This window comes from Lolium rigidum, chromosome 1 (assembly GCF_022539505.1).
Source record: "Lolium rigidum isolate FL_2022 chromosome 1, APGP_CSIRO_Lrig_0.1, whole genome shotgun sequence".
In the NCBI taxonomy this organism is placed as follows: Eukaryota; Viridiplantae; Streptophyta; class Magnoliopsida; order Poales; family Poaceae; genus Lolium; species Lolium rigidum.
The window spans coordinates 291,449,614-291,473,580 of NC_061508.1; the positions used below are offsets into that span (position 1 = coordinate 291,449,614).

Below are 23,967 nucleotides of genomic sequence, written 5' to 3' on the forward strand. Positions count from 1 at the left end.
GGCCGCGGATGGCACGCGCCGTCCGCTCGCGTCCGGCGCCGGTCGCCTCGTCACCTCGGGGCCCACCTGTCGGTGACCGGGGAGTCTATTAAATGGGGACTGGACGACTGCATCTCCATCGGCAGATCCGTCCACTCCAGTCCCCACTCCACTCCCCGCAGCGAAACCGCCGCCATTGCCAAGCGACGGTTCGCTTCCGCCAACAACGACGAGGCGAGCAGCAGCCGCCGTCGCCCGCTGGCGCTGCGGGCTGCGGGAAGAAACCGAGGCGGCCTCCACATCGGAGATGCCCCCCGCGGCGGTGCGGCATTGCCGCAACCGCCGCCTCTCCTGCTCGAGCCGAAGCCCGAGTCCTCGGAGGAGGACCCGGACCTCCGCGCCGCGCTGATGATCTCGGCGGCGGAGGAGGAGGCGAAATGGCCGCACCTCCATGCGGCCATTCGCACCTCCGAGATGGAGGAGGCGGCCCGGCGGGAGGTCGAGGAGGCGCAGGGCTGGGAGCTCTACGCCCAGGCCCGCCAGGCGCGACGGGAGGAGGAGGAGGCGGCGCGGCGGGAGGAGGCCAGGCGTCGCCGGCGCCGCCGCGCCTGGCAGGAGAGGCAGCAGCGCCTCAGGGAGGAGGCGCTGCTCCGTGCGCCGCCGCAGCCTCGGGTGGCTCCGGACCCCCACTCGGCCTGGGAGGAGGCCCTGTGGTCTCCGTGGCCGGAGTCCCCGGCGCGGTCGAGCCACAACAGCGCCTCCCCGCCCGGGGACGTCGTCCACGACGACGACGTCGCCGACGACGCCCACAGGGGCTAGGCGGCGCACCGGCGGCCACCGCGCCGCCGACCAAACCCTAATAGAGGGTTTTTAGTTTATATTTAAAAGCCCATATAGGGGCTTCTTTTGTTAGTTATTTGCCCAAAATAGGGCTATGTACAAATTTGCCCAAAATAGGGCATATGTTTAATCACATAGCGTTTAAATTTGCCATTTTCATTTTGTTTTCGTGTTTCTCCAAATATGCGATGCGTCCGCGCGACCCAAACGGACACGTGGACGCGGGGCGCTGTCCGCGTGTCCGGACGGCGACCCAAACGGCCTAAAACGGACGGCCCAGCGCGTCCGTTTGGGTCGCGCGGTTGGAGATGCCCTTAGAGCATCCCCAGCCGTTGGGGCTCCCCAGGCCGAAATCTGGCGTTATTTAGCGCCGGATGGATGTAGTTTTTGGCCTGGGGAGGCCCATTTTTCCAGCCGCGAGCCCATGGACGCGCACCCACCGCGTGCGTAGCGACGGCGCGATCACCGGGAAGGGCAATCGTCGGAGTTCCCTCGACGCATTGAACCGTCGCGAAGTGGTCTGGAGAGCCGAAACGACTCGCCGGGAACGGTCGAAGTGGCCTCGATGCGAGAACCGCCGTAATGGAGCACGAACTCCGCGGAAGAGCAACCGCCGCTCTCTTCGTCGGGAGACCTACATATACGGTTTCCGACGGCCGACGCCATTCATCTGTTCTCTCGTCACCATCCTCCGTCAACCATGAGCGATCTCTCTTGGCCATCGGACACCGACAGCGAGGGGAAGCCGCCTGGATGGCGCCATTGGTGGGATCCAGCTGCATCGTCCAGCAGTGACGATTCCCCCCCCGCCGGCCAGCGAGGACGAATGGGATGACGACGAGGAGGAGGACGAAGAGGCCGAGGAGCAGGCCGAGGAGCAGGCCGAGGAAGAGGCCGAGGAAAAGGAGGAGGAAGAGGCCGACGAGAAGGAGGAGGACGACGAAGAGGCTGAGGACACTGACGAGGAGGAGGACGCAACTTCCTCCGACGAGGAGGTGACGAGCCGGAAGCGTCGCCGCGACGACGATGAGGCGGGGCCACGTAGGAAGAAGAAGTAGTTTAAGTTCGTTTTAAAGTTTTTATATGTAATTTTTATGTTTATTCGAATTATATTCGAAATATATATAATCTATCTATGTTGCACCACTTGAGATTTCAAAGCTTTCGTTCGACGAGGGTATTGCCGTAGATCGGGAAGACGAGGGTATTGCCGTAGATCGGAGGCCATTGTCGCCGACAAGTTGGGGCCACGCGCGCTTTCGTTTCGTCCGGAGTCCCCGAGCGCTCCCCGGGGGGGCGGGGATGGTGTGGGATCGCCGGATGAATTTAGGCCCAAATCCAGACGAAAACGAGGAACCGGGGGCGCGACTGAGCCAAATTTCGCCGTCCGGATGAAAAAAACGCTCGCCGGGGGCCTGTTCGGGAGACGAGTGGAGATGCTCTTAGGCTCCATGCCACCACGGCGGCTCATCCTTGGCCGGCCAGATCTCGGCCAGGTTAATTAAGACACGCGCGAATACGCAATATCAGTCGCTGGAGTACGCGAGTGCGCAACAACGACCTGGCGCATGAAATCTTCACAACTTCACGGATAATAGCATGCACGATCATGGTGGTGAGACTCGCCTTTTTTTCTAAGCGAATGCTCTTTTAGAGCGGTTAATAGCATGCACGATCATGATGGAATCCACGTGAGGGATGGTAAATTCTCGGACTCTCAGTGAACTACATGTAAAGAGTGATAGTTTAGCTACAAATCCTAGCCGATACATTAAGAAAATACGGAAAATGCAGGCACCACTTTATGGCATAAAATTAAAATATTTGCGTTGTATTTCACTAAAGGTGTAATTAATCCTTACAAATGATAACCTTGTCAAAGGTAACATGCATGACCAGAGTATTGATAAATCTTGCCACAGGACAATTGATAAATCTTGCAAAATTGATAACCTTACAAATGATAACCTTGCCACAGGACAATTGATAAATCTTGCAAAATGTTCCACTATGTTCAGCCGTGGGTGTCCAGACAACTTGCAAGATGGTATTAGATTGATTCTCCAAGTGCAGAGACCAGAGTTCGAAGAAAAGTATTTAGGTCTACCAACTCCAGAGGGTAGACTAAATAAAGGGAAGCTGCAGAACCTTCAGGTGAGGTTTACAAAAAGGTTCATGGAGTGGGGAGATGGCCTGCCATCTCAAGCGGCCAAAGAAGTACTTATAAAGGCTGTTGCTCAGTCAATTCCTACTTACATCATGGGTGTGTTTAAGCTACCACTTGGCCTTTGTGATGATCTGAACCGAATGGTATGTAACTACTGGTGGGGATCAAAGAAAGGAGCAAGGAAAACACACTGGAAGTCTTGGGATGCACTAACGCACCCGAAAAATCAAGGCGGGCTAGGATTTAAGGACTTCAGGCTGTTTAATCAAGCACTTCTTGCGCGGCAGGCTTGGAGATTACTGACGAAACCTGATAGTTTCTGTGCTTCAATCCTAAAAGCAAGGTATTATCCTAATGGTCGTTTGGAGGATACAGTGTTTGCAGGAAACGCGTCGTCGTCGTGGCAAGCAATCCAATACGGGCTGGAGCTGCTGAAGAAGGGCCTGGTGTGGAGAGTTGGTGACGGTAATCAAATTCGCATATGGCGTGATCCCTGGATACCAAAACCTCATGAGTATCGGCCGATGACGGCGCGAGGAAATTGTAGGCTCCGACGAGTCGCAGAGCTACTGTCGGAGAACGGCGAATGGCGGATGGACCTTCTGCGACGACACTTCTCCAACTTGACATCGCCGACATCCTGAAGATCAAGGCTTCTCCGCACCAGGGTGACGACGTACTGGCCTGGGCACCAGACCGACGCGGTATCTTCTCTGTTCGGAGTGCATACAAGCTGGCGTGGGAATGCAATCATCGCACGGTAACGTGCGCAGCGAGCAGGGCACCGGACGGCAATCGTGTCGTCTGGGACACAGTGTGGGGGTGCCCTGCTCCCCCGAAGGTACGCGTGTTTGCATGGCGTCTGATTACAAATTCCCTAGCTACAGGGGAGAACAAAAGAAAGCGAAAACTGTCGGTTTCTGACATATGTGTGCTTTGTGGTATGGAACGCGAGGATACATATCACACATTTTGCAGGTGTCCGTTAGCCCGAGAGCTGTGGGCAGCAATGCGGGAGATCTGGCCGCTGAAGGAGCACATCACCAACACAGGCCAGGAGTGGCTTTTCCATGCTCTGGACCAAGCAAATGAGCAGGAAAGACTGATGATGCTCATGACCTTCTGGCGCATATGGCATGTAAGGAATGAAGTGGTTCATCAGAAGGCAGCCCCGGCAGTTGATGCCTCAAGGAGATTCTTGCGAAGCTATGTGGACTCGCTGTTGGTGATTCAACATGATCCCAACGTTGATTCAGTTAAGGGGAAGACGCCGATTGTCTATGATCAGATTGAAGGCATCACAAAGCGGAAGAATAAGGTGAGAGAAGATGAAGTTCCTGTGGTGGGTTGGTCTCGGCCACCACTAGGATGGACGAAGCTTAATGTTGATGGTGCTTGGGCGGGAGAGAAGCATGAAGGAGGTACCGGCATGGTTCTAAGGGATGATGAAGGCTGCATTATCTTTGCAGCTTGTACATATCTGAAGACATGTGACAGCCCTCTTGAAGCAGAAATTCTTGCATGCAATGAAGGACTAGCATTTGCGCTAGAACATACAAATAAGCCTGTCATCATAGAGAGCGACTGTTTGGAGGCGACATCTATGATCAACGACACTGATGTGAATAGATCTGAAGTTGCGGCGATCGTTAATGTAGCAAAACACCTTTGTAAGCAAGGTAGAGAGTGTCTTGTCAGGCATATTCGTAGGGAGCTAAATGGTGTGAGCCATTCCTTAGCTAGATTGGGTTATACTGAGAGGTGTACCAAGGTGTGGATCCGTAAGGGACCAGACATTATCAGACAGGCTTGTAATCAGGATGGAACTCCATTTCCTTGATTAATAAATTTCCATTTCGCAAAAAAAAAAAAAAAAAAAAAAAGGTAACATGCATGACGATACAATGTGTGTATTCTGTCAATCAGAAAAAAAAATCAAACATTTATTCTTCTATAGTTCTATTACAAGTTTGTCTCATGGTATACATTCAACTACCTTCCAGGCCGCATCTATCATGTAGTGTTGCTAACATGTTTGGCAACTGGGTACATGGAATTGATCCCAATTTAGAATTTTTATTAGGGTGAAAGCATTTGCCGTAATATGATAGCTTTGACTATGTAGAAATAATAAGAAGAAATAAGAGATATAATTGGCTGTGGCAACTACAAAATCACATTTTGTTATCTCGGATGATAGCACCAGCGGCTCCACTGAGATCATCCATGTTGGAAGCAACATCCAATTATATTGATTGTAAAACAAAAATCTGTTTTTGAAAAGGGTCATGGACACACTGGCCATGTCTGGCCTGTTAGTGCCCGAGCCGACTGGGAGCATCATGGTGGTTGGATTGTCTTGTACTACCTTCAACTTACTTTTAATAGCTATGAACACGCTCTTCATTTTTCACTTATATTTAGCTTGTGGTCTTCACTCTTACTAGTGGATCACTCTCACCTATGTCATCTCACTACTGAAATTAGCTTCTTATGCTTTGGATAGAGCTTTTGCATTATCCACAATTACTTGGTAGGCAGTCGTGTTGGTAGGAGTCATGGCCTCATGGGGCGAAGAAAGAAATGTCTTATGATTAGGAACCATCATCCCAATTCCAGTCTTACCCCGATCGGCCTTATTTGGACTCTAGAACCGGCCCGCTGCCGTGCAGTGACATCGCCATGGTCGGTCCATACATATTCAGGGCCCTAGGGAGAGATGACGAAAAAGGGCCCTTGTTGACAGAAATAATATTTTAGAATGCATTGTATATCCAAAGCAACCCATTACATAATCGTATATTGATGGTCTCTGAATTACAAAACTCACACCACAAATTTTTTTAACGGTCGAAGAACTAAATCATGATAGTAAAGAACAATGTAGTTTTACAAAATATCAATCTTCTATGTGCCACAAAAAGACCATCAATTCATCTGCAAGTTCTAAATTCTTTTTGTCTATTGAAAATATTTGAGATTCTACAAGTTCATCTCTCTGTTTTTTCTCCTTCTTTTCTCATTGCCAGATTTTTTTTGGAAGACATGTCACCAAATGACCAAAACAATTTGCAAGAAACAGTCAATACAAGGAACAATAGCACCCATGGACGAAGCTAGAAAAATAATCTGATAGGGTTAGCCTTTGTGGCATTGGTGTCATCTTTACTAATAAACATTGATTAGTGCAAAATTAGTGAAGGATTTTCCATGATCAATTGATGTCGGATGACACCATTGCCATGCATGTAGCTCCATCCCTGATAGCACCTCGATACGGGCATATGGCTCGATGTTGAACCGTTGATCTAGGTTCCTTGATCTGCAATCTACAACACTCAGCCGTCTCTTATTCTTCTCCTTATGTGTTGACTGCTCATGCTTAGATCAGATCCAATGAAAACCTTGAAGAGTTGAAGAACTCAAGAAGAGACCTAAGAAGAGAAGAATTGGAGATGTGTGAAGCGGGTAGAGCCATGAATACATGTTCTTTAACAGGCTAACAACGAATCAGTTGAGGTGGGATTAGGGGATACATGTACCATCTCACATCTCTGATGTTGTACTGCATGGAATGGTTAAGGATGGAAAGGGATGTGATTGGGGAACAAAATAACACCGCTCGTCTCCATTAATGGGCTGCGGCGATGTCAAAATTGGAAGTGTGGCCGAAATGTTTTGATTGGAGAAATTGAGGGAGCCGGGAGGAAACGAGTCGACGGTGCGAGTTCGGAGGAGAAGTGGAGATCATTTTTTTCATTTTTTTGAGGGAAAGATCTTTTTTTTCCTGAGGGGGAAGAAACGGGGGCTGCTTTACACCGACCTGGTCGGTGCCTGTCGTTGCCTAATCGACGATACCTCGGAGGAGGGATCCTCACGAGGGGGAGAAGAAGTAGGAGCCATAGGGCGGAGTGCACACGGGACGTACTACCTTGTCGATTTCCGAGAGCTACAGGACAGACCTGCCAATTGGCACCGGAAACGCAAACGGGAGGATCCGGATGACATTTACGATGAAACAGAACGTCCTTGGAACATTGCACAGCTACGTCCTTTCCACACTTAGCGTAGAAATTACATACTTTGTAACAACATTATACATGATCAATGAAATAAAGCTTTTGGTTCACTCTATGAGTCATTTACCTCCTTTACTTGTTCATTTTTAGATCGTGTATGTTTTCCGACTAAAACCGCAGAGCTGGATATTTCCGCCTAGGCGTGTATGAAAGTTGTGATTTTCAAAAATCGTCCCTTAGGACGTAAGCTTAAGTTTTCTGGTGGAAATGTTTTCTGTTGCAAATTCGTGGATTCCTAGTAGCGATTTCCGGCACCTGGGCCGGGGGCTTGTTTCCGCGGTTATTGACGGATTGCCATTGGGCTTCGTCGCCGCTGGCGAGCATTTCCGGCTAAAGGTCTTCCGGCTCGCGGAAGGTCAAGCGAGTAAGCTGGAAAACACAGAAATCAACACTTGCTTTCCAACAAAACGAAACATGCAAATAACATTAAGGATAGCAGGATAAGTTGTTTCCGCCCATGCATAACTGTTTCGTCCCTAGCTATTTAAGAATTTAAAGTTATATTACAAACCCTCCCAGGGCCAAAATGATGCATTATTTTTTCCGCAGGACTAAGTTTTTACTTCTCCTTAGCCGGAGAAGTTTCCACATTGGCATCACCTCCTTCTGCGTCAGTCGGAGCTTCCTTCTCTGCGTCTTTGACAGGCGAAGAGACATCTTCATCTTCTTCCGCCTCAGCTGCAGTCAGAGAAGCAGCGCCACCTTGGTCCTTCGAGCTTGTCCATGTATACTGGCTTCCGGATTGGGCGGGTCTGGTTTCCGCTTCGCGCTCCTTCAGAAGCTCAGCTTCGAGAGGCTCGTCAGCAGGAAGAACCGCCTTCTCATAGAATTCATCGTGGCGAATCCTCCGAGCAATGCGCGTATCATAGCCACTGACTGCGTCAAGAAGCGCATTGACATCCGCATCCGGAGGAACGCCAGAAGTGACCCGGTCGAGGTTCAAACTCGGATTATGCGCTAAGCACATAGCCAAGGACATGGCAGCTGCACCCCGTGCTGAAGAAGATTGCAGGTCCACAACCAGCTCCGGAAGCAAACCCATCCTCTTTATGAGCTTGCGCACATCGCAGGTTCGGCTCTTCTTGATATTGAGGTTGTGACAGATTTTCCTGGAGGCGGAGATGAGATCCTTGCAGTCTTCACCGGCTAGCTGCAGCAGGTCATCGCGCGGGAACTGGCTCCGACGTTCCTCATCATATCCGAGTGGATCTGGAAGACGCAATTTTTCATAAATACAACAAGTTCCACGCAGCATATGCTGTCATATGAGTTTCGAGGACATACCCATGACGTCGGAGTTGAGCATGTCCCAGCAGCTCTCTGCTGTCTTCATATACTTGCGAAGACCACCAAGCTCTTTCTGCTGCTTCTGGATGATGTCGCTGTCAGTTTGTCTTTTCAGCTCGAACTCACCAGATTTTCGAGCAAGCTCCGAGTTCTTCTCAGCGAGCTTCTGCTCCGCCTCTGCGAGTTTCGCTTCAAGATTCTTCTGTGAGGCCCGCAGAGTTTCCAGCTCGGAGGAAGCTGCAGCGAGAGACGAGGATGCACCTACTCATAATTACGTAAAGCATCAAGTTCGGAAAATGCGGAACATAATCCACAAGCATCGGATAATCGGAAACCAACCTTGAGCTTCTGACAATTGTTTTTTCAAATCCGCATTCTCCGTCTGGAAGCGTTGGATTTTCTCCGCCTGGCTGATGGTCACACGACGCTGAAGCGCAATGTTTTTGTGCAACTCGTAATGCAGGGCTTTTTGTTCCTGCAAACACAGTCAGAGACGGAGTGAGTTCCGCAATAATGGTTTAAGTCTTTCTAAAGCATTGTCGCTGGAAATTTTTTCCGCCATCATGCTTGGGGGCTACCACGACATTTAAATCTTCCTTCAGTTTGAGTTCTCTCTAAAAGTATTCAGACGCTAACTAATATAGTTTCCGCCTAAATACTTGGGGGCTACTCGGGAGTTACCTTTTGCTTGCAAACAAGCTTGTCGAAGAATTGGCCAACGTTTTTCTTGAAATCCTGGATCTCCGACGTCTCAACGTCCGGTTTGCCCCAGGCGTTGTTCAGCATAGCGTTGAGCAAATCTTGCTCCAGCTCCCACTTTTCCGCCTCTGTTAGTTTGTTGAAAAACTTCGTGGCGTAGGCTTTGGGGGTGGAAGTAAGGTCAGCCGGATCTCCCAAATTTTTGGGGAAAACGACCATATCACTGGCGGTGGCCTCAGCTTTGCCGGAGGAATTAACTTCTGCTTCCCCTTGGCTTTGTCCTTCAGTTTCGTCGTTGATGGGGCCCTTGCCGCCGGAGCCATGTCCGCCCGCTCTGTCGCTGCTGACCGGAATTATTTCCGGTGGAGTGGATGCGGCAGGAGCTGGAGATTGGTCCGCGGGAGGAGGAGAAGGTTGTAGGGAAGCTTGTGGAGCGCTTGGCGGAGCTGGCGTCGAGGGACCAACAGCGGGAGATTTCTTCTGCATATACTAGGTGATATGCTCCTGAACATTGGTCCGCGCAGTGGTGGGGTTCGGGTTCCTGCGAGCAAGCAAAGGAAAAGTATACATAACACAGTTTACCAAGATAAACAACGCACGTTACTCGGAAACTTACGCTGCGCCCGGAATGTTGGGACGTGAGGGCCTTCCTGCTGTTGAAAGCATCTTAAGGCGCTCGCGCTCCGCCTTTCTGGAGTCGAGCGGAGGCGGTTTGGTCACCTTGGGTTTCTTGGCGGAAGCCTCGCCGCTGGCTCTGGCGTCGGAGCCGGAGACTTTGGCGCGGGAACGCTTTGAAGGTTGAGGGGCAGCCTTTCGGGGCATTCGCTCCTCTTCCTCCTCAGGGTCCTCCAGATCCTCTTCCACCGATTCACCGCTAACGGGGACTCGGAGTATGGTGCGCAGGTTCTCTTCCGCCAAAGTATCGAGCTGCGAGAAGGGTGAGCAAAACAAGTTAAACACTTAGAAAATATGAGAAGTTAAAGGAATGCGAAGGAATAAGTGCTTACCGGAGGACATTTGTCATGTGTGCTGATATCCTTAATCAGTTCCGGGACCGGTTGGCCCCGGGCTATCTTCACCAACGTCTTGAATCTCCTCTTGAGGGAGTCAGCCGGAAGATCGTGGCGAGTGACCCGGAGGAGATCGTCCGCCCCAGTGTAAGCGCACATCAGGCGTGCGTTGTAGCGCAAAGGCTGGATCCTCCGGGTAAACCAGCTGAGGGTGAGCTGGGCTCCGGTTAGTCCATCATGAACTAACTAGGGAATCCTCCGCGCGGCCTTCTCCAGTATGGGCGTTTGGGCAAGCGTGGGGATGAAGCTCCAGCTCGCCAATTCTTTCGGAGGCTTGTTGCTGAAGGGCGGGAGTCCATCGTGGACGCCCGAACGCGCGCGTTCTTCACATAGAACCATCCGGCGTTCCAGTACCGGACGGATTCGTGGGAGTCGTGAGGCGGATACATCCGACCGGAGCGGAGCATGAATGTCATACTTCCGCAGTTTAGCATGGCCTTGTCCTTCGTCTCCTTCTTCACTCGGAAAAAGAATTGCCATAATTTGACATCGGGTCGGATCCCAAGATGCCCCTCGCAAAGAGTTGCGAAGTTTGAGAGCAGAAGATAGGAATTGGGGCAAATATTATGGGGCTGGAGCCCATAGGTGTCGAGGACGGAGAGGAAGAACTCCGAACAAGGGAGCGATAAGCCGCGTTCAACCCACGCCTTTGTCATGACACGTTCGTCCGTGTCGGGCTTGGGGACGTCGGAATCACGCGTGAAGCTCCAATGCTCTGAGATCATGCCTTCGTTTTGGAGCTCTCTGAGCTCCGCGTCAGTGGTCTCGCAGGGCCACCATTGACCCCGCACCCCTTCACGGCTCCGGGCCTTGGAAGCCCTCTTGTTTTCCGCTTCCTGTACCTTGGCTGCCATTCTAGCTTGGCCTTGTAGTTCCTCTTCGAGCTCCTGAGCTGTTGGGATCCGGCCTAGTAAAGTACTGGAAGAGGCGGAGAATGGTTGAGCAAGCCTAATGTCGGAAACATATGGTGGTAGATACGCAATGGGATCCGGGCAAATTGGTTCCACGGCACTGGGATCCGGGCTACTTGGAGAACTACCAGTGCAGTGAGGAGAACCGTGAGGCATGCTTCCGGCTGCACCCATGCGAGCTAAGTTGAGTAACCGGAAATTCTACACTACGACTACTTCTTCTTCTACAAGACCGGTGCACGTACCGTCAATGGCGCGACGGTCCGGCGAAGCTCCGGCGAGGTAGAGGTCGACGAACTAGCGGTTTCGAGCCTCCGATGACCACGAATCGGCGGCGGAGTTGATTTCCTGATCAACCGCGGCAATCTTGGTTCGAGGAGAGGCTTGGGAAGGCGGCGCACGAAGCTCCCGTGAGGAAGGTTTGCCGGAGTTAAGATCCGTCGGGCGGCGCGGCGAGAGGAGGAAGATGAAGTGGTGAGGTGCGGTGAGAGAATGAGGAATTACCGAGCAGCGGGGTATTTATAGACCACGCGCGGAGATTCGGGATTCGGATCCAACGGTGGAAACGGAACGGTCGCACCGTCGAATGGATGACACGTGTCTTAGGTCAAGTGCGGTAAAACGACGTGGAGGTAACTTAACCATGCGCTCCCGAAATTTCAGGCTAAAGATTCGCATCTTCGAAAATTAGCGCGAGAAATAAGGAAGTTGTGCGCGGGGAAAGCGGAATCTCCGTTGCGTTACCAATTCCGAAGACAAAGGATTTCCGAGCAGATGAACCCGGAAACAAGTAAAAGTTTTGAAGCTCTTCGAGATTCTCTTCGGATCCAAACTAATGAAGTTGGAGGAATGATGAATCTCGGAGAACTTCGGGGGCTACTGTTGTGGGTATACTTTATGGGTATATCAACGGCGTGGCCTAGATCCGGCAAGTCCGGGTGGCCCATAGTTGGTGATGAGGCATGTGGCCCATCGGGCGGCCCAGTTGCTGTAGATCTTGAAGGATGAAGACCAGCCCAGGAACAGGAAGCCGGATTAAGGTCACGTCGTTGATATACCCATAAAGTATACCCACAACAGTGCCGAACGTGGAGCCGCACACCCCCGGCCGTTGTTGGGCCCGGCCCACTATCCCCGACCGGCTGTTTCATTTCGCTGCCCCTGTGTGGCTGCGGTGGCTAGCTAGGCCGCGGCCCACTAGAAGGTAATTCTTGTTTCGTTTTCTTTTTTTCTGTTTTATTTTCCATAATCCGGGTTTTTCCGGAATAATTTCTATTTTTCACAAACATGAACATTTTTAAAATACGAATATTCTTTAAAATATAATTTTAAAAAATTAGAAGTTCTCAAATTTGAAAGATTTTTAAGTTTGAACGATTTTCAAGTTTGAACGATTTTTAAGTTTGAACGATTTTTAAATTTGAACAATTTTTTATTTTGAACTATTTTTATGTTTGAACGATTTTTTGAATATGAACAAATTTAAAATTTGAACGATTATCCGATTTAAACATTTTTCGAATTTGAACATTTTTTAATTTGAACAAATTTTAGATTTGAACCTTTTAAATTTTAACAAAAAGAAAATAAACAGAAAAGAAACAAAAACAAAAAAAAAGAAACAGAAAAAAAAGAAAAGAAAAATAAAAGAAAAATAAACATAAAACAGAAATAAACGTGGAATGGGCCCTGGCCCATACCGCGCGCGCGGGGTGTGGGGCGCGCGGTAACCACCGACCTGGTCGGTGTATAGGTCTATAGGAATTGCCGAAGAAACCATGGGTGCAGGTCACATCGCGTAGTAGGCCGAACACAGATCCAGCCCACGGGTCGTCCATCCTTCTGCCGCCGGAAGGGATAGACCGTTGGCGCAATGGCGCGGTGGCGCCGCGAGCAAACCGGCGGCCGAAGCAAAGCACCCTCAGGCCCTCAGCCTCCCCTTCCCCACGCGCGCGCATCGTGCAAGGAGCAAGCACTAGCTAGTGGCCTAGCAGCAGCTAGAGCGCACGAGGCGGGGATGGAATCCGGCCGGTGGCCGCGGTCGGCAAGGCAGCGCCGCGACGCGACAGCCCGATTCCTTCCGTGCCGCCTCCGCCGCCGCTCGCCTCCTTCCCCTCCCCCTTAACCGCACGCCACCTCGCCCAGACCCCGCAGCCATGGTCTCCGAGCCGCCGCACCACCAACAGCAGCACCAGATCGAGGAGGCATGGAGGACGCGTCGCTCGAGCACACGCCCACCTGGGTCGTCGCCGCCGTCTGCTTCACCATCGTATCCGTCTCCCTCGCCGCCGAGCGCTTCCTCCACTACCTCGGCAAGGCACGCGCCCCCTTCCAACCTCCTGCACATCTCTGTTTCGTTTATTACCACAGCTGACTAAATTCAGTATGCGCTCTTGCGCGCGCTGGTTAAGTTATTAACTCAATCGTTCGTAAGATCGCAGTAATACCGGTTGGGCTTAGTTATCATAACATTGGACTGTTTTTTCAAGTCTCCTTTGCGGAGCAATTTTTGACACTCTATTTAGAATGAGCAATTGTAGTACAGTAGATAATTTCGATGGTACGCGACACCTCACACGCTAATATATCATTTTCTTTTGGCCACGAGACACTTTCATTGTCAGCTTCTGCTCACTATTACTGACTGACGCAGATTGGCTTCACCCAGTTAGTATTTCCCTGTTGTGATCCCAAATTGTGTTATTGGTGTCTCCTCTTACTTGACTTCTCAGGATGTTGTTTTGGGTCACAAGACTTCTAAGGAAGCTAACATTTTGTAGTATTCCATTGAAACAAAGTTGTGCAGAACAATGATATAGTTGATGTTGCACATTTCAGAAAAGCATGTAATCCGTTATTAAATCCTCATGAAAGTTATGATAATCAACTGATTCACTGACTCTTTCAGTTAGTAGCCAACACTGCTAAAAAGAGAATGGTTTCCACCTCCTACTTATGCTTTCTTCTACAATCATGCAGGCACTAAAGCATAAGAAGCAGAAAACACTGTTTTCAGCTCTACAGAGACTAAAAGAAGGTAACATCAATTCATGAATATATCCACAACTGCGGGAACACTTATCGATGTAGCGTATCAGCGTGCCTGAGAATTACATCATTTTGTTTGATTCCTCATTAGTAACTGTACATTAGCTATTTCTTCTTGGGAATATCTGCTGTAGAACTTAATTTGTTGATCATAACTTTTTTTTGAAAAAGGGTACATATCTTAAGGAGCCCTTTGACTTTAGCAAATGGTAAACAGGAAACCAGATAAAGGGTTGGCAAATATTTTGTAACAGTTAGTTTATGATTTTGGATTCTTCTTCTTCTGTGTCTTATCTAGTTCAATGGCTACATATGCAGAGTTAATGCTTCTTGGATTTATTTCCTTCGTCCTGAGTCTCTCTCAGGGTTTTATTGTTCACATTTGCATTCCGGAAACTGCTACCCGTTTCATGCTTCCATGCAAGAGAGAGAATCACAAAGTTGCAGAAAAAGGTGGCATTGTTTGCAAGAAAAAGGTTAGGAGAACTATATTTGCAGAGATGTATAACCTTTCTTTCTTTCTTAGAATTGAATAACTGATTTTTGCTTGGAAGTAGATACATATACTTTTATGCTGGGTAGCGAAACCTTTTGTCATTTATATGTGGTAGGAAGAAATGTTAAGTGGTGTCCTTAAAATACAAAGAAGTTTAAGTTGTGCTGTGCGGAAATGTGTTCTATAATGTTCATTATCAAATACATGTTTTCTCTGTTTCAGGGTGATGTTCCCTTGTTATCACTGGAGGCATTGCATCAGCTGCACATATTTATATTTGTACTTGGCTTTGTCCATGTTGTTTTCTGCGCGACAACAATATTGCTGGGTGGAGCAAAGGTTTGTCTGCAATTATAACGTTATGCTACGTATGACCATGTTTGTGGATCACAAACTTACTGTGGCTAAAATTTTCTAGATAAGAAAATGGAAGCATTGGGAGACCAGAATTCACAGAGAAATACAACAGAAATGTGCGTATTGCCCTATCTTTTGTTTCCTTGATTGATTTAAATAAGTACATAATACAGGCTCCTTACGTTATGTGATGCTATTACCCTACTTTTTGTTTCCTTGATTGATTTTAAGAAGTACATGCTGCAGGTTCCCCGCCTTATGTTATGTTACATTATATTCCATAGCGGAAATCCATTTTGGCTCCCGGGTGCATATGAAACCATTGTTTGAAAACACATTTCAAAATGTAAACAAAAATCCGCATGTATCACTGGACATTCTATGTTCGCCCACAAGTTTTTGGAAAAAAAAACATTTTATTCGTGTCCCATGTAAAAATGACAAATTTTGATGCTACAACATGACTTATTCACAGTACATCTTTTTGTCTTTTTACACAGGCCACATAAAATGTGCTTTCTTCCCGAAAACTTGTGTGAGAACATAGAATGTCCGGATGTTCGCGCGAAATATTTCTTCAGAATTTTTGGAGATTTTTAAATTTGTTTTTTATGATAGTATAGTTACAAACTTACAGTGGATGGTGATATATATTTAACTTTGAACATGTACAACAACAGTACAAAGAGTCGGTTCTTACTAGCGACTATTTCCATGTTCACTGTTAAATTCGATTTTAAATTGTATTGTACAAGGTTCTTCAAGCTGTTTGTATCGGTTATTTCCTGCCTTCATTTTGGACTTTAAGACGTGTTAAGACAGAAACATATGTTGCTGCATGATTTGGATGTAATCAAACACCTTTTGATTGGTCTTAAACCATTGTTCTTCAAACTCAGCTTCATTGTATTAGAAAATTTTGAACAAGGGTCTAGCTGCAACTTACAAGCACAAGTTAAAATTCTTGTATTAATACACAATTTCACAGGTCCGAATCAAATGTGTTTGGAATTTGTAAATAGTTCATTAAACAGTTCAAACAAGGGGTCTACATGGACATAAGAGTACACAATAGCAATACAGCTCACAATTTCACATGTTTCATGTTTGTTCCCCGGAAACATTCAACTTGGTCTTATCAAGATTCCATGCAGAACATTAATATTTCCATACCCTCTGTCGCCACTGTTTAGAGCAATACCAATTTGCAAAGAAAGTCCAAGAATTTGTATGTCTCATATTTTGTGTTCCTGAATTGAATGCTCAATAGAAAGATCACCTATATTCCTTAGGTCCTTAAACACTCATCATTTTGCATTTTGTTAGTAATAAATTATGAAGGAAGTTTCACCAAGATACGTGAAATGCGAGCCCTATGTTGGTAGCTGGTGGACTCGGCTAGCGAGGGGAGAGCATAGAGGTGGGGTGAGCTGGCAACCTGGGCCCGAATTTTTGGTTCATCTTACACATTGAGCCACATACCTATATATAATCAATCCTTGAAAAAGTATCAGACTTTCTTGTGATGCCCACGCACCCCGCCGGCCGGTCTCTTCCTCACGCCATTCCCATGTGTCCATATCCTGACCGTTTGTCATAGGCAGCAAGAATATGCAACTTCACTTGCTGTCTATTCTGTTAGTCTCTTTGTAATTGCTCAAGATTCCTCATCTACAAAACAAGGGGAAACCACATCATGAACAAACCACTGATATAAGCGCAAGTGGAAACTTCACATTTGACAGCAATTGAGTGTCCAGTTTTGTATGGAATCCTAATATTGCCAATACAATATTGCTTCCTTTTTCTATTAGCCTTTTTTTATTTTGGTATGAGTGTTGTGTGTGTTTTATTTTAGACGTGTTAGTAAGTTTTGTATGAAATAGATATGTGTGTCTTCTTAATTGGCTAATAATACTGGTCTTAAAAAGTTACCTCATGCCCAAAAGGTTTTGTTTTTTACCGGAAAAATAGTTGCAGTACAGCAAACAGAGCATCCAGGGAAAGTTACACCACCGCATGTTTTGCTGCATCGTGAACACCAGGGAGAATTTGTTACTGAGCGAACAAAGGGATTTTGGACGAAGCTGGCTGTTGTAAGCTGGATTGTAAGTCATCTGCCCATCCTGTCATATGGCTCAATTCAGTTATTTAGAATGTTCTGTCTGCAAGTTTGATTATGTGCATGGATTTATCCAAATTATTAACTATGTAAAGTAAGATCATTTTAATTGTCTACCCACAGATGGTAGACAGTTTTGTGATTTGGAGAAAGTAAATCAGGTCAATCAGCCGATAGGTTGCTGGTATTGCTAAGATTATGGCTTGAACACACTTGTCCTCAAAGTATGGAAACCATTTGCAGAAAGCAGCATTGCCACACCATCACTCAAGGTGCTTGTATATGATGTTTGTAATGGATCGATCAATATCTCACAAAACTTTAATTTATACTTTTCCATAATGAACTGTTTTGCTGGAAGACAACATCTTGCAAATCTCAAAGCACGGCATATACCTTATTGCAATAGTTTGCTATTTGAAGTGTCTTCAATTCATGTGCCGTTGTGTGCCTGCTAGTCTGTATCTAGAAACTCACCCTGAAGGTTCAATTCATACATTGCAGATTGCATTCTTGAAGCAGTTTCATGATTCTGTGAGTAAATCAGATTATGTAGCCCTTAGATCAGCATTTGTATTGGTAAGATATTTCGTTTGGCTTAAGCCTTGCATATTGTTTTTATATATTTCTCTGTACTGCTAATGAAGAAGCTAATAGGTATTCCTTCTGTCTTCCATTTCATTTCATTCAGATACACTACCCACGGCGCCCAGACTTTGATTTCCACAAGTACATGACCCGTGCCCTTGAACATGATTTTAAGAGGGTTGTTGGTATCAGGTTTGTATAGTTGTAGAGAAGTTCAAACTTTGACTTGAATATTACGTGGCCTTAAGAAATTAACTTTCATGCAGCTGGTTCCTGTGGCTTTTTGTCATCCTTTTCCTTTTGCTGAATATAAATGGTAAGTCTAGGTGAAGCTATCGCTCAACAAATGTCCTTTTTAGGTGGCTGATTTTCCGTGCAATAGTTTGCAATGAACTAGCGATCTTACTTGATGCTCTACAATACATGCTGCCTTTGAACTCGAATTAATCGAATATGATGAATAATGTGAACCAAACACTTATCTGTTAAATGAAAATAATTCCTGTTATCTTTGGGTATTATATATATCAGTATCAGTCCTCTTGTTGATCAGGGTATGCGTGCATCTAACAGTATTTATGCTGTGTACACTCTTGTCTTACTTCTTGCTGCCAAAATGCAGGATGGCATACATACTTCTGGTTAGCTTTCCTGCCTCTGTTTGTAAGTATTTCACTGCTAAGCGAGTCAAATATCCTATTTTGCATTTTCAATTCCAACTCACTTTGTCTATCGTAATGAAAAGAATTCTGAATGATTGGGTAAATTGCAGCTCCTGCTAGTTGTTGGCGCAAAGCTACAGCACATTATTACTCGGTTAGCTCAAGAGGCAGCAGCATCCCTAGCCGACGAAACGAACCAAGTCCCGAAAATAAAGCCATCCAAGGAGCACTTCTGGTTTGGCAAACCTTCGATTGTCCTTCATATTATCCATTTCATCCTGTTCCAGAACGCCTTCGAGATTGGTTTCTTCTTCTGGGTCTTGGTATTTCACGCTCTCGCTTAAGCATTTCACTTTTCCCCCGTAGTAAGGCCCTGAAACTAACGAAGCTGCCATCTCCACAGGTCACATACGGGTTCAATTCGTGCATCATGGAGCAGAAGGCTTATGCCATTTCGAGACTTGTTATTGGGTCAGTATAATTGTGGATTGCCTGCAAGTTTTTAAAGTTCATCGTATCCATGGTCACTGTGATGGCCTGAAAGAAGTATCTTAGCACAAGAATAACTCCGGTATATCACGTGCAAAAAAGAAATGTGCCACTGACATTGAATATATTTATGCACAGCGAAACTGCCATTTGTTCTTGCACATGTATCGTGGCTTTTTCGTACAGTGGTTGGTTATAATTCCTTTGCTACATCCTAAGAGCGATTTGTGTTCTCCGTTTGCAGTTTGATCATCCAAGTGGTGTGCAGCTACATCACCTTGCCGTTGTACGCCATCGTCACTCACGTAAGCTCTCCTCCTCCTTTGCTCATACAGTTCTTTTAGGTTGAAAAAAATAATAATGAAATGCTGAAACTGTTGTGCCAGATGGGCGGAGACATCAAGCTGGAGGCGCTCGGCTCGGGCCTGCACGAGTCCGTGGCGAACTGGGCCACGGGCGCCCGGAAGAAGGGCCGCTCCGACACGAGCCTCAGGAACTCGCTCACGGCTAAGAAGGCTGACCCCGCCGCCGTCCCCCGTGGTGCGGATGCCGGCGGTAGCGAGGTCGCCGTTGCACGGGTGCCCAACGAGCGGTTCGGGAGCTCCCGCAACATGCTGGCGCCGGCGGCGGTTTCCGACGGCGACGAGATCGTGTCCGTTGTCGTCCACGGCGACGCCGACACCCGGAGGTGAACCTGCCGAGCGGCCGGGCGCGTGTAACGCACCGCACCGGCAACCCGTGCCGTGGCAAGGGGGAAACGTGGGTACGCCGAAAAATTTCTGGTACCCGCCATCACGGCATCCTTGTAAATCGGTACCGGCGGTCGGCCGGCGGGCAGGCGTACGTCGCGACATGTTGTGTGAGATGCTACAAGCTGTGTTGGCCTACCGTACCTGCTCGTCTTCCTACGAATCAAATGACACGCTGCAGTACGTACTCCGGCGCGCGCGCACGCGCATCAGACATTCTCTCCCAATTATTGCCGACTCGACTCGACGTGGCGGCCGGCGTTGGCGTGGCTAGGGCAGGCCGGCGCGCGTACGTTTGCGTGCGCATGTAGAGAAGGTATCTCGTCTCATGCATCCCGTCCATCTCGAGCACGCACGCACGTCGGCCGCGCCTGCCCTGCGCATGCATCGATCGTGTCAGGGACATGCATGCATGCGTACGTGCGCAGCCAGCCTGCCTGCCTGCACCCTGCAGTCAGTGAGAGAGATGCCTAGCTAGCTAGCGACAGACCTGATCAGTGAGTGAGCCAGTGAGGCCTCTCTTTCATGGGTGAGTACGTGGCTAGCCTAGCTAAGCTACCTGGTTAATGATGCCGCTTCCTGGATAGACGTGCGTGTTGCAAGAATATTCTACACGACTTTCCGTACGTGCACTCTCTAAGCATGGCCCGATAGGACTATGGAGGGCTGATTACCGTCACGAGTTTCATGAGGCGAAAAGGATTAAAAGATTGATGCACTAACCAGGCATGTATTCATATTCAACATTTCTCCTCACGTCTTGGTTATTTTAGTCTGCAGGTCGTGGAATCTTTTTCTCTTTTGTTTTTAAAACTGGTGTGAGCAGAATTTTAAACTTGAGAGTTTAGAGTTGAAACCTCTTAACTCTAATACCATAAAAAATTGACGCACCAGCTAATTATCATAAAAATCCGAAGTGATGAAAAGGGGCAACGCACTATAACTATATTCAACAACCCCGGCCCGTGGGGATGGAAATGAGGCGACATCCATGTCCGGTACCTTCGTGGGCGGCCACTATGAAGCTTCATTGCCACCCCTCACACACACACCCTCGAAATGATTTGGGTAAGATTGTGGCGTGATTGATGGAACGGGGGCGTATTGTACGTGTAGGCTTGTAAGCACGTGCATGGCTCGCGTACATGTACGTGAGAGAATGAGAGATCGATCTTTTTTTTCGCGACTGTGAGAGATCGATCTGTTCTGCACAAAGTTCGCACGGTACGCGCGCATATCCTTTTTCCTTGGCATCTGTAAAGCCTGCATCTTTTCACTCGATCTCTCTCTCGATCTGCAAGCAAAAGTATGCTGGCTCGTCACTAGTGTACCCTCCAACCTATTTATTTTTAAAAAAGTCTTTTGCCGCGCTATATTAATATAGCAATCCCACCAGAGTCTTGAAAAGAAAGAAAATTGCGGGACATCAGCAAACACACGTAAAAAAGAAAAAAAAATGAGACACATGTGGACCAACTAAACGAAGGTATCCCTCAACTGCTGCACCCTCCGGAAAACTTCCACCACGCTCCAACCACCAGATCGTCACGTACCAACTACCAAACGACACCTTCAAGAAGGAAAGCGACGACGCTTCTGCTTGGACGAGATGGTCTAGGGTTTCCCTCGACACACAAAGGCAAGTGGATGAAGGGTACCCACGACACCCTCCAGGAAGGAATGGTGCCACCCACGAGTGGCGCTGCGTCAGTGTCGGGCAAGCCGACAAGGATTTCTCCCAAAAAAAACCTATCCACAACCCTCGGGTGATACATCGCGCTGGAGCCCTGCCAGGATGAGGCCTCGACACCACCAAACTCGCCGCTTGCGAACATGCAACACTACTAACACAAAGTCACCACCATCGCCTCACCGTGGTTACCGTCACGAGTCCTGCAAGGTAGGGGTTGCGTGGGAGGCTCCAGCAGTACCGCGACCTCGTGGGAGGGGACTACCTCCACCTCCAAAGGCGGTAGTCGATCGGCCGCCGCCGCAAACACACACGTCCCAGTTGTGTCTGGTCGGACCCGCGGGCCCGTAAAGCCCCCATGGAGGCACACCAGTCCCAAGAGAGTCCGGTCAGGCCTAGCCCAGGCTCATCAAGCCCATTGCCATGCTGCAACAGCTCGGCCGTCATCATCGCTAACCCCAACACAAGAAACCTCATCGCCGCGAACATACGGTACACATGGTAGTCCGGCGCACCCCAATCTAGATGGGGCTCAAAGGGCTAGATCTATGACGAACGGGCTTAGCCGGCCGCGCCCCACTACCGCCTACCATCCTGCGCTGCCCCACAACACCCCGGCCGTGCCACCGTGTCATCATTTCTTGGCCGAAGCCGAACCTCCGCGCGTTGGTCGGGAGACCCTGCGCCTCCCTCCTAACGTATGGGTAGAGTCAGGTCTGTCGTTGCCGGAACCACGCGAGCTTTACGCGGGGTCGCTCTGGCGGTGGCAGGGGGAGGGGAAGGTGGGCTGCTAGAAGCTAGGGTTGGGTAGTCGCCATGGCGTCGCCCGCGGGAGACAACCGGGACGAACCATTTTGCCACTATCTCCAAGTTATTTATCGCACGACCATATCCCTTCTTCTAGAAACTACACATACACACATGCCTTTATCACATCTCAAGGAGAGCGCAGACACACACGTACTTCCTCCGTCTTCAAATATAACACCTTTTCATTGCTTAAAGTGGACTGCAAAGTTATTTTACATGTAGAAATGGAGGTAGTACCTATGTACCCATAGACGACACACAAGCAGAACCGCAGATCAGTAAGCGTGTCTTAAGGTATCAAGTGGAATACCTCTTAAATCTCTCTTAAAGTTCGTTTTAGATTTTCTAGTGCAAATTTTAAGATTGAAATTTACACTCGAAATGGTAACATAAACTAGAAGAAAAATTTGGACGAGATCCCACTTCATCTCTCCTTTTTTTTTCTAGAATACACCCTGGAATGTGTATCTATCTCATAGAAGAAGAGGCCATGACAACAGACACAACGCCCAAAGGGCAATCCAATACAAACACATCGCCACACGTTTGATAACACTATCCATAATAGCCAACTGGCAAGTAGTTGCTTTCAGGGACGGAGCCAAGAATAAAGTATAAGGGGAGCAATGTTAGTATGAGGGGGGCAGAACTAGCTAAAATCACACAAATAAGGAGTTGTCATGGCTTGTGTTCAAAGGAAAATCATGAGCATGGGGGGGGGGGGCAGCCCCCCCTCGTCCCCCCTTGTCTCTGTCCCTAGTTGCTTTGCATGGTCACCCGCTAAGAGTAGCGAGGAGGAGATGCACTAAACTTCTAGGTCGTGTCACACTTGAGGAGGCTAACTACAACTTCAAGATGATCCGAGCCAACACAACCATCTGCCTATAAGCGCCTAAGGGTCGGCGAGAGAGCGGTAGGGCCAAACTAGACCGGATGATGTGGGCATTACCCTTCGGGTAACCAATGTTGCTCTACCCTACACGGTCCGACTGGAGGCCCATGAAGGTACCCGATGGCAAGATGGGCCACTAGGGCGATGCGGCGGAAGATTACTTGGAGTACAAGACACGGAAGAAGCCGAACAAGGAAAGATTGGAGATAGATCTACTGTAAACCTACTCGTACTCGATTAGACCTCTCGGGACCTGGCCACCTATATAAAGGCCGGGAGAGGGGCTATCAAGGGACACAATCAACCTTAGCAATACTAGCCAGCAGAAGCTTAGAACTAGGTTACCCTAGCAACTAGCGTCTCGACGAGATTACAGCCGAACTATTCGGCACCCCATTGTAACCTGTTTTCATCATAATCAAAGAACAGACGAGGCGGGACGTAAGGGTTTTACCTCATCGAGGGCCCCGAACCTGGGTAAATCGCTCTCCCCGCTTGTCTGTGTACCGATATCTCGTGTCAACTTGCAGGATTCCATCAACCCTAAGCCCCTATCGGAGGGCATTGCCGAGGAGCACCCTCAACAATTGGCGCCGTCTGTGGGAACCCAGTCGGCACAAGGCAGGGCATCGGCAGATCCGATCATGACACCGGCGGCTTCGCCGGCAACTTCATCAGCAACTTCGTCGACACCATCGTCACCAATCCTGGGAAGCCCGATTCGATTCGGTTCCTACGAGTTTACTCCACACAGCGATTCCTCCCGCTCGAACTTTTCTGATCTACAAGGGAACATGGAGATGACCTTCGGCAGCGTCCACTACAACGTCAACGCAGAGGGAATTCTTCGACTGCTGGAATCCCCCACTTCCGGATCGATGAGTTCAAGCGCGTCATCGTCACTCGATCTGTCGGCTGGTCTGACGGGATCGACGTGCTCACCCGTGCCCTCGACTCCCCGCTCGGTGTCCTCCATGTCGGTAGGGTCGGATGATTCCTCATCTTCGAAACTAACTTCGTACTACTGCCTGA

At 48.4% G+C, this 23,967-nt stretch overlaps 1 protein-coding gene across 1 annotated transcript; it reads left to right on the top strand.

Moving 5' to 3' along the window:
- Window positions 1–13,238: 13,238 nt before the first annotated feature.
- Window positions 13,239–19,486, top strand: LOC124683919 (MLO-like protein 13). Its single transcript, XM_047218337.1, has 14 exons — window positions 13,239–13,349; window positions 14,012–14,069; window positions 14,399–14,556; window positions 14,799–14,915; window positions 14,995–15,049; window positions 16,908–17,041; window positions 17,560–17,634; window positions 17,747–17,835; window positions 17,910–17,959; window positions 18,266–18,306; window positions 18,416–18,628; window positions 18,709–18,776; window positions 19,039–19,099; window positions 19,181–19,486. The coding sequence occupies exons 1-14, from the start codon at window positions 13,239–13,241 to the stop codon at window positions 19,484–19,486; spliced, it is 1,536 nt and encodes a 511-aa protein (XP_047074293.1).
- Window positions 19,487–23,967: the final 4,481 nt, after the last annotated feature.